Consider the following 13,804-nt stretch of genomic DNA (forward strand, 5'->3'; position numbering starts at 1 on the left):
TCTACGCAGTTTTTTTCTGTTTGGAGGTCCTTCCAAATTGCCTTCTCTTTTAACCACCGCGTGTTTTCCCCCGCATCCCAGTGAGAAGGCGGCAGAATTATTTTTCCACAAGTGAATGTAACAGATAAGTGACTCAAAAAAAAAGGACTTACTTTTTACATCCTAGCCCTTACGTTGGACTTGTAAAATTATCACCGAGGTGGAAATTTTATGCACACTTTATTTTGCAAAGTTTGCGAAGGGATGATGGGAAGGGGGAACTTCTCATGGTGCTTCTAAAGAGGAAAAAAAAAAAGTACCCCCTTTTTTTTTTTTTTGTGAGCGGGGGGAACCTCAGAAAATGCTATGGAAAGAATGTAGCAGAATGTGGAGACGTGGAACTGTTCTCAAAAAATTAATTCCTTTTTAGCGGCAAGCTCCTTTGCACGGTTACACAATTTGCATAAGCTGCATGGGCTGCACAAGTCGCGTGAGCTGCTTGCTGAATTCCTCTTCCAGCTGCGTAGTGTGGACCCCCCCGGGGATACACTTGGCCCCCCGTCTAGTCCCAAATGTGTACATAAGCATTTCGAAGGTACACATGAATGGGTATCCATGGGCATGAATGAGCATAAAGGGGGAAGTGTACATACATTGTTGGTGAGGTACAGCACGGAGGTATTGCCAAATTTGCCAAACAGACAAAAAAAATGATTAAGGGGTGCAGAAATGTGTAAAATGGTCATATGCATATGTGCAGGTAAAGTGGGGGGCCGGGGGATGAAGCGGACTTCTTTTACGTCTATAGCGAAGTCCAAAATGTGGAAAATCACAAAACGGAGAATCGATAAAAATGAAGCTTTTTGAGGCAGTCGCCTCGTGGGGATGTACACCAGTGGGACTTTTGTTACTCCGAAAAAGTGTCACCCATAACGGTATTTAAAAAAAAAAAAAAATCCATACGGGGGAAGAAGCAATCCACGATTTTTCTGCAAAATGAAGAGTGATCCTTTTGTCCAAGGTGTCATCCCTCCCTAACCCCACCACCAACCGCTTTTTGACACGTTTGCAAATGAGTATGAACGTACCTTTTTTTTTTCTTTTTTGCGCCCCTGAAAATTGCAGCAAAAGATTCCTTTGGCGCAGAAAAACGTGGAGGGGCATCACACCTCCCCCGTGTCGACTAGACTATTTTTCCCAAATCGACAGAAACTTCTCTTATTAATTCATTTAGCTTTTGTATAAAGCTGTCATAAATGTGGGATATAAAATTGATCAGGCTGGAAACATTTGCATCTTTATTTTCCACGTCTTCATATTTTAACAGCTCCCTTCTTAACTCATTCGATATGCTGTCATCATTCTTTACTTTGTCCAGCACTTCCCTTTTTCTCTCGCCGTTACCAAATTTTAAAATTACTCGATAGTAGTTAATAGTGCTCAGTTCCACCACTGCTTTTACCTTCTGTAATATTAAATCACACATTTTTTTAAACTTTTGTTTTTCCACTTGTTTTTTTTCTTCGGGTGAGTTGAAGATGGCGCCTTTGCTGTCTGTAAGAAGGGGGATGGGAATGTGTGGCGCAAATTCGCAGGTAGGTAAATTGGGACGCCTAGGTATTGTGTCAGTCTCTCGTTTGCTCTCCTGGTACATGCTGTCTCATCAGGGGACTATAACACGTTTCATTCCAGTGTAAACAAATGCGCATGTGTTACTTTCAACAAATTCATTTACAAGTCCCTCCAGAATGTTCAGCTTTTCTTCCGTCTTGTAGCTGTATTGTGACAGACTTAAAAAAAAAGCGGGGGGGAAAAGGGCGTAGAATTTTGCGTATATGAGCATATGTGTACACACGTATATTTATGTAAATATACGTATGCATCGACGCCCAGCCAAGTAATGCTGAGTGGGTGCGACCAAACAAAGAACGCTTCACAGTGTTGGTAGCTCACCTCTTCGTTATGTCGTCGGACAACTCCTCAAAAGAAGCCTCTAAATCCAGGAACATATTTTGTAAAGCTCCCTTGGCTGCATTTATGTCATCGCTGAAGTCTGCGGCCATTTTCTCGAAGTATTCCGTGGCCTAAAGATGGGAAAAGGGGCAAATCGGGTTGTGTTCAAATTTTTCCCGCTTGCACATTTTGTGTTGTGCTACTCCCAGTAAGCAAGATGCCTAACCTGGAGCTTCCCATGATCCTTATTTCCATCCTTTGGAATATATTCATTCACGGAAAACTTATTCTCGTGTGAGAGGATCTCTACTGAAAAAGAAAAAAAAATAAATAAAGCCGTTCAGCCATAAGAAGTCACATTTGATGTTAAAATGATGGACTTTATTTTTCATTTTTTTTTTTTTTTTTTTTACAAAGTGCGAACAAATCTGTTAGGCATTTATTATGCACATGACAGTGTCTTACTTTCTTGGAATGACATCGCACATCGCAGAGCGGTTAAAAAGAACAAAAGGAAAGTGAGGAATTCCATTTTTTTAACACTTGGTAATATTTTAACGATAATCGAACTGTATTGTATGTCTTTAATTTGGATTGTTTTTTCCCCCTCGAGGAATTTCTGTTTCGTATGTTCGTAAAGCAAAAATTGCGCATATATAAAAATATGTTACATATATAAATGTGTGTATATGTAGACAGCTCAGTGGGACAATGCTTACCACTTAAGAGGAAGCAAGTTAAACGAAATGAATTATCGTCATGGTGAAAATTAAGTTGGACACTTAACAGGACAAAAATTAGATAATTACGTACATATTATGGGGAAGAAAAAAAAGGGGAAAAAAGAAAAAAATGGATGTCGTGCATATAGTTAAAGCGTTTGTCTGGTTTTAATTTTCTCCTTTTTTTAACAGCAAGCATTACTTTTTCTGCGGATTTTTCGAGGGATAGGTTTTTAAAGCCACCTCTGCATTTGCAACAGCTCTGATTATGCATGCACCTGTGAGAAAGCTCACTGAGCGCTTTTACAACCAAATGTAGGAACATGCTAAGGAGTAAAAATGTATATATATTTATATTTAGATATATTTACATCTGCTTTTTAAAAAAAAACGAATCCGCGGAAAGGCGCCGTTGCATTCCTATTTCGGCGGCTGCTAAGGAAGCAACTAGACGATTTCACACAGGGGAGGGGGGGGAATTAAACACAACCGGAATTTGCATATACATTTAACCCCCTATAAGGGATAAATTCGCAAATTAAGGAACATAATGCATCAGAAGAAAAGTTTCACCCGCATGCAAATTTTTTACCCATGCGGAAAAAAAAAAGAGGAAAAAGTGATATTTTTTCTAAAGAGTCTACCTTCCCCCTGAAAGAAAAAAAAAAGAAGGGGTTCACCGAATTAAGTCGGCCCATCCTTTCAGAATTGTTAGACAATTTTTTTCACAAGACAGTAATATGACGACAAAAAGAGTAAAATGAGATTCCTCTCAATAATTTTTTTGTGTTTTTTTTTCTTTTCCCTATTTAGTTTTTTATTCTTTCCCGTTTTCCATTTAAAATAGCCTTCCTTGTTCAGCAGTGAAACCCGTCACATGCAAAAAGAATGAGTCCACGAATAAACCAGGCATTTGCGAAAAAGGAAAAAAATATATTTTTTTAAATTATGCGTTCCCTTTTTCACTAAACGCTAGTTGCATTTTGAAAATATTCGAAAAATGGAGCCACCTATGCATGAACTGCTGTTAGGCCTCTGAGCAGTCCATTTTAAGAAAAACGCGAACTTCCTTCTATGGATAGTCGAAATTGGGGGACAGATACGCATAAGCGTAAATATCTGTACAAATATACGTGTCCATTTAAAGGCAACGATTTTTCTCTATCTCCAATTGTGTTGCTCACCGCAGATTACAAATTCGGCGGGGGGGGACTCACTTTTGTGTGTACATATATGTAAATACATATGTGGTTATAAAGAGCACCCCACGCGGCCGGAAAGTCTCACGCATTTGTCATGTTCAAGCGGCAGATATATAATTATAGGTAAAAAAAATAATACCTGGTGGTAAGATCGTTGTGAAATTTTTAGCGAAACACGTTAGCCTCTAATGCAAAGCCTTTACTGAAGTTAAAACGTGGCAGTTTATTTCTCTAATCTGTTGTGTGCTCAGTTTGTGGGTCGGGAAAATATATTCAGGATTCCTGCTTTTGTTTTTCCGTTTTTTCTTTTGCAATTTCTTTATACGCGCGCAAGCGTACACATGTGTTTCTATATTATACACACATAAAATACATGCGTCATAATATGCACGTTTCTCAAAATGTAAAAAATTCCTACTGTCACGAAGGCGCTCTATTCATCGGTGAGGAAAAAATAAAATCAGATACACGTATTCGGATGCGCAAATATTCAGCAGTGCAAATATTCAGATGTTTGCATATGCACCTGTACAACATCAGCAATCTAACCATTTGAAAAAACGAGCAAGCGCGGGGTTGAGAACCACGTCGCAAATAAATGAAGGCCCATTTTCTTCCGCATGTAGGATTCTCTTCCAGAGTTAAGAAGCCATAAATCGTGATGAAGCGTTACTTATCATTCCTAAAAATGTTAAACCTGCTTGGTGTAAATTATGTTATATCTGTTTCTGTACAAACATAATTATAGTTACGTTCTCACGCATATACATGTGCCACATTGTATGGTTACAGGTTTTGCATGTACAGATATTATGTAGTTTTTTTCATTTTTTTTTTTTTTTTTTTTTTATATATATATATTAAGCCTGGAAGCTTTTTTTTTTTTAAATAACCAAAGAGTGTGCAACAAAAAAAAAAAAAAAAAAAAAAAAGCTTCCCAGTTTAATATATATAAAAAAAAAAAAGCTAAAATTTATCTTACCGTACATATATTTTTAATTAAATTTATTTACCGTTCAGGTTGTTTTATTTTATTTTATCTTTACCTGTCAATTTTTCTTTCTTTTTTCGTTTAATATTTACATGTGAAAACAGAAGGTTGGCTTTTTTTTTTTGGTTTTATTTTATTTCTTTATTTATTTGTTTGCTTCTTCATTTGCTTCTGCGTTTTCTTCTTCGCTGTTTTGCAACCCGATTATCTGCTTGTGTGTGGCAAAAGCGTTGTTGTTTAGAGTCGTTCGTGCAAAAATATTCTTCTGCAGATTTTGTTCTTGTTCTTTTGCAACTTTTGTTCTTCCTTTTTTTCTTCTTCCTTTTTTCTTCTTCCATTTTTCGTTCTTCCCTTTTTTTGTTCTCCTTTTTTCTTCTTCCCTTTTTTTGTTCTATCCTTTTTTTGTTCTATCCTTTTTTTGTTCTTCCTTTTTTGTTCTTCCATTTTTTGTTCTTACTAAACATTTACCGAAAAATATTTGCTTCAAACCTAGAGTACCAGAAGCAGTACTCGGCCCCATTTGACGCATTTTTCCCGCTTACGTTTACCTTGATTTTATGTTCCTATTTCATTCTGAGTTACGCGTACAAAATGGCAGTCACAAGTGAGGAGATGAAAACGGCGAGCAAAATTGTAAGGCGGTTTTCAAATGTTGAAGCTTTTGACAAAACCGGAACTGTGTTTAAGGTAAAAAAATTCTCCCAAGGAATGAAAAGATCGCCAACGTTCGAAATAACCCGCTGCGCATATTTCCAATTTTGGAGTCGCCTTAAAACTTACCTCTTTTTTCTCGCAGGGATATCAAATATGGACCGATATATCTCCGTCAATAGAGGAAAATCCAAATATCATGTTTGTAAAATGTGTTGTGCAGCAAGGATCTAGAAGAGAGAAATTAACCGTTGTGCAGATTGACCCACCCAGCACAGGAACGGTAAATAATGAAAAATTAGGACGAAGCACAGGCGTTGTCCATGCTAATGCGGAATGAGCTGCTTCATGTGGCTGCGCGTGTGAGGGCAAGTTCGAATGGGTACACCCTCTATGGATGCTTACACACCTTCATCCATGCGTGCACCCCCACATGCACGTACAATTCCTCACATATGTGCGTATACACATTTGTACCTCCCCCCCTTCGCGCTGTGCGCACCCCGCCCAGTCATACGAAATCGACATCAACCATGCCTGGAACTGCAACTCCCAAGTGGACCCAATGTCATTTGGAGATATCGGCTTGCTGAACCATACGAACATCCCGTGTGTGCTGGACTTTCTCAAACACAGATATTTCAAGAATCAGATATACACTACTGCTATGCCCCTTATCGTTGCGATCAACCCGTACAAAGACTTAGGAAATACTACTGCTGAATGGATTCGAAAGTACCGTGACACGACTGATCATACGAGGCTACCACCACATATTTTCTCCTGTGCAAGAGAAGCTCTTTCGAATCTTCATGGTGTGAACAAGAGCCAAACGATCATCGTTTCGGGTGAATCAGGTGCAGGAAAGACAGAAGCAACGAAGCAGATTATGAGATATTTTGCATCTTCCAAAAGTGGAAACATGGACTTAAGCATCCAGACAGCGATCATGGCAGCAAACCCAGTTCTCGAAGCCTTTGGTAATGCGAAAACGATTAGAAATAACAACTCCTCACGTTTTGGTCGTTTCATGCAGTTAGTTATATCTCACGAGGGAGGTATCAGAAACGGATCAGTGGTTGCCTTTCTTCTAGAGAAATCCAGAATTATAACTCAGGACGATAACGAGAGGTCTTATCACATATTTTATCAGTTCCTTAAGGGTGCCAGCCAAAGTATGAGAGAAAAATTTGGATTGAAAGATGTAACGGCTTACAAGTTGTTGAACCCGAAATCGACTGAAGTACCTTCTGTAGATGACCAAAAAGATTTTGAAGAAGTGCTGGAGAGTCTAAAAAATATGCAGTTAACGGATAATCAGATAGAATATATCTTATCCGTAGTAGCTGGTATTTTAACGTTAGGAAATGTGCGAATGGTAGAAAAGGCAGAACCAGGAATAAGTGACGCAGCGGCTATTCATGATGAGGACATGGACCTGTTTAAGAAAGCATGCGATTTAATGTTTATAGATCATGAGTCGGTTAAGAGAGAATTATTAATCAAAGTTACCGTTGCTGGAGGAAATAAAATCGAAGGTAGATGGAATAAACAAGATGCAGAAGTGTTGCAGTTGTCCCTTTGCAAAGCTATGTATGAAAAATTATTTCTTTGGATCATCAAAAATTTGAATACTAGAATTGAGCCAGAAGGTGGGTTCAAAGTATTCATGGGTATGCTGGACATTTTCGGTTTTGAGGTATTTAAGAACAATTCGCTAGAACAGCTATTCATTAACATCACGAATGAAATGCTCCAGAAGAACTTTATCGACATTGTCTTCGAAAGGGAGTCCAAACTGTACAGGGATGAAGGAATCTCCACGGCTGAATTGCAGTATACGAGTAACAAGCCAATCATTGACCTGCTGTGTGAAAAGGGAAAATCCATTCTGTCATACTTGGAAGATCAATGCCTTGCCCCAGGAGGATCAGATGAGAAATTTGTCAGTGCTTGTATTGCAAATTTGAAGAATAATGAACGATTTACTCCAGCGAAGGTTGCTTCGAACAAGAATTTCATCATCCAGCACACCATTGGTCCTATTCAGTACTGCTCCGATAACTTTTTACTAAAGAATAAAGACGTTTTGAGAGGGGAACTCGTTGAGGTAATTAAAAGTTCGGAAAACGAAATAGTGAGGGACTTGTTTGAAGGTCAAGTTATAGAAAAGGGAAAAATCGCGAAGGGGTCACTAATAGGATCTCAGTTCCTGAACCAGCTAACTGCCTTGATGGCTTTGATTAACAGCACAGAACCACACTTTATTCGTTGTATCAAGCCAAATGAAAATAAGAAACCCCTGGAGTGGTGTGAGCCCAAAATTTTGATCCAACTTCATGCCCTTTCCATTTTGGAAGCCCTCGTCCTGCGTCAGCTAGGTTATTCATACAGAAGAACATTTGACGAATTTCTATACCAGTTCAAATTTGTCGATATTTCTATCGCTGAGAGCTCCTCCCTTGATGCCAAGTCCAAGTGTGAAAAATTACTGCAGTGTTCAGGCCTCTCCGAGAATATGCTCAAGATTGGAAAGACCATGGTGTTTCTGAAACAGGAGGGCGCCAAGTTACTGAGCACCATCCAGAGGGAGAAACTCGTGGAGTGGGAGAACTGCGTCAGCGTCATCGAGGCCGCCATCCTCAAGCACAAGTACAAGAACAAGATCGACGAGAATCTGTCTTCCCTCGTTCGGGTCCAGGCGCACATAAGGAAGAGACAGGCCGTGTGAAGGATCCTCACGAGAATCGTCATAAAAGTGTAAAAGAGAGGAAAGATGAACTGGGAAGTGGTGGTGGGACATGTCTACTTCATACAGACATACGTACGTACATATATACATATATAATACCCCCCGCTTTCCTGAACGGGCAACCACATGTCTTGCCCCGTTGCCCCCGCTGATGTAAATTCGACTGAACATTTTATCTCCCCACGTAAAACCTTAGCATTTTTTTCCATGTTTTTGTTTTCCCGCAAGGGGTATACTTCCCCGTGTTATTTTTCCGCAGCTACCTTTTCACGCCGCTACCTTTTCACGCCGCTACCTTTTCACGCCGCTACCTTTTCACGCCGCTACCTTTTCACGCCGCTACCTTTTCGCACCTCTACCTTTTCGTTGCTACATTTCCCCATTTCAAGAATGGGCGGCATCCCCGTGGACATGCGCCAAATGCACGCACCATGTTGTGCGTCCGCTTTTGTACTTCATGCACCGTTGTACTTCGTGCGCCTTCCTACTTCCTGCTCTTTTGTATTTATAATTTTTACCCCATCAGATGGGCGCGAAAATATGTTAACCGATTTTTTTCCATTCACGTGTATCTACATATGCATATGTCTCGTTGCAAAAAAAAAAAAAATGTAGAAAAAACAAAAAAAAATTTTACTTAAGAACGTACCTTTTGAAAATGAAAAATTTATCCAACTGATTGTTTACAAAAATGTGATCACAACTGGATGGTACTTGACATGGCAATGTTACAAATTGGGGGGGAAATGGAAACAAAAAAAAAGGAAAAAAAAAAAAAAAAAAAAGAGGAAAAAGTCAGTGTCCCATCATGGCGAAAAGATGGTTGGCACGTTTAGCGAGCTTCATACTGCATGACTACAAAAGGGGGAAAAGAAAAAAAGAAAAAGAAAAATTGCAAAATTGCAAGAATGTACATAGGGAATCTGTGCAACCTGGTGGTAGATGGACACAAAAGATGAAAAGCGCTGAAATACTTTGTAGGAAACGTCATTACCTCTTCTGCTCCTTTTCTTGAAAAAGATTTTCGACCCACAGTTTTTGCATCGCAGGGAGGCGTTGGGCGCTATGACGGTGTCTATTCCGCATTCTGTTGTGGGAAAAAAAAGTGAGTAAAAAAAAGATAACAGTAAAATGAATAAATTAAACCAAATGGCTGCGTTGTACACGTCATAGCCACACGCACTTGCAACGAGGCGGTCCATGCGGCGAGCTCCCCTCAAAAAAAATCATAAAGGCGAAACGTACCTCCGCATATGTAAACGACCGGTTCCGCGGATATATCTTCGTCCTGTTCCCTTATGTACATTTTGCTTAAACGACTTGATCGGCAAGATTTTCTCCTTTATTTGGGGACCCCACCCAAATGGTAGCAATTCGTATGAAAGAAAAGGCTACTCCCAATTTATAGGTAGTCACTTTGGGATAGAGCCGTATTGGGAAGGAAAAATTTTCCTCCTTTCTTTTGGTTACATATATATGGATTGCGCGTATTTTTGTTCGCACTGGGGTTAATTCTCAATTACGCCGTTGAAATGTTTTTTTTGTTTTTTTTTTCTTCCTTTACTTGGCTGTAAAGATGTCAAGTTATAAGTTAATAGCAACTTTGGTTCGGTTCCCGTTTTCATGATTTTAAAAAAATTGTAGCTTGCCAGTGGTAGCAGAGCTGGTGAGCCATAAAATCTTTTAAATTTGCAATGCGACTGGTATGCCTTTTTTTTTCTTCGAGCCTTTTCGCATATAAAATTACGCAGCCCCAGATTAGCGATTTGTATTTTTTTTTTTTTTTTTTTTGCGACTTCCCCCTTTCCATAAAAAGGACACATGCAATTTTTTTCCCTTTTTTTTTTTTTTTTTTTTTTGCTAAAATGGCGTTTCTGTTACGATAAAAAAATGTATGCTTATAAATGGGTGCCATAAATAGCTTTGGTTACGTAAAAAAAGGAGGCCGCGGTTTGTCATTTATATATTCTTATTATGGTGCCATATGCTCATGAGCATACGTTATTTCTGTTGCTACGAGGAGTGCATATATTTTTGGCTGCGGCTCGTGGGGAAAGACGGCTATGAGGTTGCTATACATTTGAAAAAAGAGGGGCAACAGAAAAATGTAGGGCCCCCAGAAACGGCCTATATGTATGTAATGCGGACATGCAGCTGTAACTACGTGAAGCGAACATATATGTGTGATAACACATTTACACGCTATTAAGGGGGGAAAAAATCCTCGAGAAAAATATAAGCGCTGTTTTTTTCTCACCTACTTGCGTGTGCAAAGCGAATACAAACTTTTCACGCTCTACTCATGGTTCTCCCGGCTGCTACCATCCGTAGTATGCACAATTGGTGGAACGCGCTTCCTGTTTGAAGGACGACGGAAGGAGCGCCAAAATGTGACCAGCGAGGATCGCCAACAATGAACGTCCAACTGGCAACTGTAAACGGTAAACGGTCAACAGTCCCCTCGCCCATCCTCCTTTGCGCACGGGTGTGCCCTTATAAGGGGATGCCCCCTCGTTGGTAGAAAACGCGAACATGCACAATTTGGTCGCGGGAAATTCTTCGAAAAGGGAATTCAAAGGGAATGAAATAAATCTGGTGGGCGGTTTTGCAGTTACGCGGTTCTGCCGTTTTGCTGTTTTGCGGTTTTACAGTTTTACTGTTCTGTTTCTCCCTTTTGGCACCTCTTACCTTGTTGCCTTCTTTAACATTTTTAATTTTCTACGTCGTGACGTTGACCCCTTTGCTTCTTTTCGTAAGCTCATGTTTTCCCAAGCCTTAGCAGAGGTGGTGGTAATGACTGTGCAGCACACTGAACACTTGCAGGCATACGTTAATTTATTTTTTTTTTTTTTTCTATGTAGGAATGTTTTTTTTTTTTTTTTATAACATATCGAACAATTAGGCGTTTTGATAACGGTACTTTTGAGTAAATTTAGGGTTTTCTTCGGCATATTAACTGTGTTGTTGCGAAGCACTGTGTGCTGATTTTTTTTTCCCTTTTTTTTCTTTTCCCCCCCTTTTTCTTTTTTTTTTTTTTCCTTGAATGCCCTTCCTCTTGAATATCCCCGCAAGTGATACCCCAATCATGCATTTTTTTTCCATTTAAGGAAAATCCTTCTGTTGTGTGGTACGTCTTGCACGTCGCCCCCCCGCGCGGATACATATTCGTATAGCTACATAGCTAGCAGAACGGTATATAACGTATACGTTTGGATGTACGTGCGCAGCTGAGAGAAGTTTCCCCCCCGATAGGCACACATCCCCTGAGTGACATTTCCCCAGTTAAACAAAAAATAAAAAACAAACTTTCAAGTAGATACAAGGGGAAGCTGTAAAAATGATGGATAACGTAGTCGCAGAGACGGTGGAAAAGACGCTGAAGAAGTCGATAGACAAGTCATCAGATTACGACTTGGCAGAAAAAATGGAGAACATCAAGGAGTTAATAATTGAGGAGGTAAGGAGAAACCTGGTGTATAATAAACCAGTGGGACCCATAATGAGCTCGAAGGATATCCTAACCCTAAGTCAGGAGCAGGAAAGTAAATTCACTGAAGAGGTACACGAGCTGGGATTGCATGTGAACAGAATACATCACAATTCGACTCCAGCTTTTCTGTACGAAATGGCATTGAAATATGAGTCCAATTCGTTTATAACGAGCACAGGAGCGTTATGCTGCATTTCTGGAGAAAAAACAGGGAGGTCTCCATCGGACAAAAGGATTGTAAAGGAGAGCTCCTCAGAAGAAAACATCTGGTGGGGGAAGGTAAACATCCCATTGAAGGAAAAATCGTACGAAATAAACAAAGGGAGGGCTATTGATTACCTAAATTTGCAGCCAAATCTGTACGTAATAGATGCCTATGCAGGCTGGGACGAAAACTGTCGAATCAAAATCAGAGTTATCACCTCCAGAGCTTATCATGCACTGTACATGTTAAATATGCTTATTCCTCCGAAGAACGTGGAGGAAATACAGAACTTTATCCCAGACTTCATCATATACAATGCTGGAGATTTCCCTTCGAATAGATTAACCGACGGAATGTCAAGCCAAACGTCTGTCATTATAAATTTCGGTGCAATGAATATGATTATATTAGGAACACAGTACGCTGGGGAGATGAAAAAAGGCATTTTAACTCTATTTATGTATAAAATGCCCTTGGAAGGGAAATTACCCCTACATTCATCATGCAATGTTGGGAAGAAGAACGACGTGACTTTATTCTTTGGCCTGTCAGGCACGGGAAAGACAACCCTATCTGCTGATGCGAATAGGTATCTCATAGGCGACGACGAGCATGTATGGACAGATGATGGGATTTTCAACATAGAAGGTGGATGTTATGCAAAATGTAAGGGGCTTTCAAAGAAACAGGAACCCGAAATTTATAAAGCCATCAAATTTGGTGCTATTCTCGAAAATGTCATTATGGATCCAGTCACCAGAGAAGTAGATTATAATAACTGTTCAATAACGGAAAACACTCGATGTGCTTATCCGTTATCCTACATTGAAAATGCCAGAATTCCAGCCTATGTTCATACACATCCCCAGAATATTATTCTCCTCACTTGTGATGCCTTTGGAGTTATCCCTCCATTGTCCAAGTTGGATGTATATCAAATGATGTACCATTTTGTTAGTGGCTATACCAGCAAAATGGCAGGTACTGAAAGCGACGTTTTGAAACCAACAGCTACCTTCTCCTCATGTTATGCCGCTCCCTTCTTGGCACTCCATCCAATGGTCTACGCAAAAATGTTGGCGGAGAAATATGAGAAGCATAAGGCCAATGTATGGCTGTTAAATACGGGCTGGATTTATGGCTCTTACGGTTCGAAGAATGGACAAAGGATACCATTAAAATACACCCGCATGCTGGTAGACTACATACACGAGAATAAGCTTATTGATGTTGAGTATAAGAAGACGCCGATTTTTAACTTTAACATTCCTGCCCGCGTGGATGGCATTCCTGAGGAAGTTCTGGACCCCTTCGTTGGGTGGAAGGACAAGGAGGATTACATGAGAAACCTCCAGAATCTGGCCCGGGAGTTTATCAGCAATTTTGCGTTATTCTCGGACAAGGCGGGTCCGGACATCCTTTCCGGAGGACCCACCCTCTAGGCGGGGAAGAAGCTGGGAAGCGGCGGGGAAACAGCGGGGAAACAGCGGGGAAACACTCGCTTGCCTTGCTACATCCGCGCCGCCATTCCATGGAGTTGGGGGCGCTCCGCGAAGAAGCTTACACGTGAGGATACATACTCAGAATTGGGGGGAGGGGTCTCCCGAGCGCAGCGTCGCCACTGTATCGCCCTCATATTTTTTCCCACTTTGGAACGTATCACCCTTTTTTTTCTTTTTTTTTCTTTTATTTTCGCTACTACTTACGCCCATGTGTTCCCCTTTTTTCCACATAGGGATGTCCCTATGTGCATCCACGTCCCCAGGCGATGACGCAGAAGCAGCCATTTGTACACGTGCGCATGGTTCCCATTTGTCATCGCGCAAAGAAGGAAGTTCCTCTCACGCGCACGGAACATC

General features: G+C 40.4%; 4 protein-coding genes across 4 annotated transcripts; 2 read left to right on the top strand and 2 right to left on the bottom strand.

Annotated features, from left to right (window-relative positions):
• Positions 1 to 1,162: 1,162 nt before the first annotated feature.
• C922_01911 (hypothetical protein) lies at positions 1,163 to 2,324 on the bottom strand (the record flags this gene model as incomplete). The annotated part of the gene is made up of 5 exons (XM_008817510.1): positions 1,163 to 1,533; positions 1,696 to 1,769; positions 1,933 to 2,063; positions 2,159 to 2,241; positions 2,291 to 2,324. 5 exons carry the CDS (start codon positions 2,322 to 2,324, stop codon positions 1,163 to 1,165), a joined length of 693 nt encoding a protein of 230 aa, XP_008815732.1.
• Positions 2,325 to 5,438: 3,114 nt separating this feature from the next.
• On the top strand, positions 5,439 to 8,229 carry C922_01912 (myosin-A; the record flags this gene model as incomplete). Its single annotated transcript, XM_008817511.1, has 3 exons — positions 5,439 to 5,534; positions 5,644 to 5,781; positions 6,010 to 8,229. 3 exons carry the CDS (start codon positions 5,439 to 5,441, stop codon positions 8,227 to 8,229), a joined length of 2,454 nt encoding a protein of 817 aa, XP_008815733.1.
• An 816-nt stretch (positions 8,230 to 9,045) lies between these two features.
• On the bottom strand, positions 9,046 to 9,556 carry C922_01913 (DNA-directed RNA polymerase I, II, and III subunit RPABC4; the record flags this gene model as incomplete). Its single annotated transcript, XM_008817512.1, has 3 exons — positions 9,046 to 9,105; positions 9,225 to 9,337; positions 9,496 to 9,556. 3 exons carry the CDS (start codon positions 9,554 to 9,556, stop codon positions 9,046 to 9,048), a joined length of 234 nt encoding a protein of 77 aa, XP_008815734.1.
• A 2,031-nt stretch (positions 9,557 to 11,587) lies between these two features.
• C922_01914 (phosphoenolpyruvate carboxykinase (ATP)) lies at positions 11,588 to 13,387 on the top strand (the record flags this gene model as incomplete). Its single annotated transcript, XM_008817513.1, has 1 exon — positions 11,588 to 13,387. One exon carries the CDS (start codon positions 11,588 to 11,590, stop codon positions 13,385 to 13,387), a length of 1,800 nt encoding a protein of 599 aa, XP_008815735.1.
• Positions 13,388 to 13,804: the final 417 nt, after the last annotated feature.

Source organism: Plasmodium inui (assembly GCF_000524495.1).
Source record: "Plasmodium inui San Antonio 1 unplaced genomic scaffold supercont1.6, whole genome shotgun sequence".
Lineage (NCBI taxonomy): Eukaryota > Apicomplexa > Aconoidasida > Haemosporida > Plasmodiidae > Plasmodium > Plasmodium inui.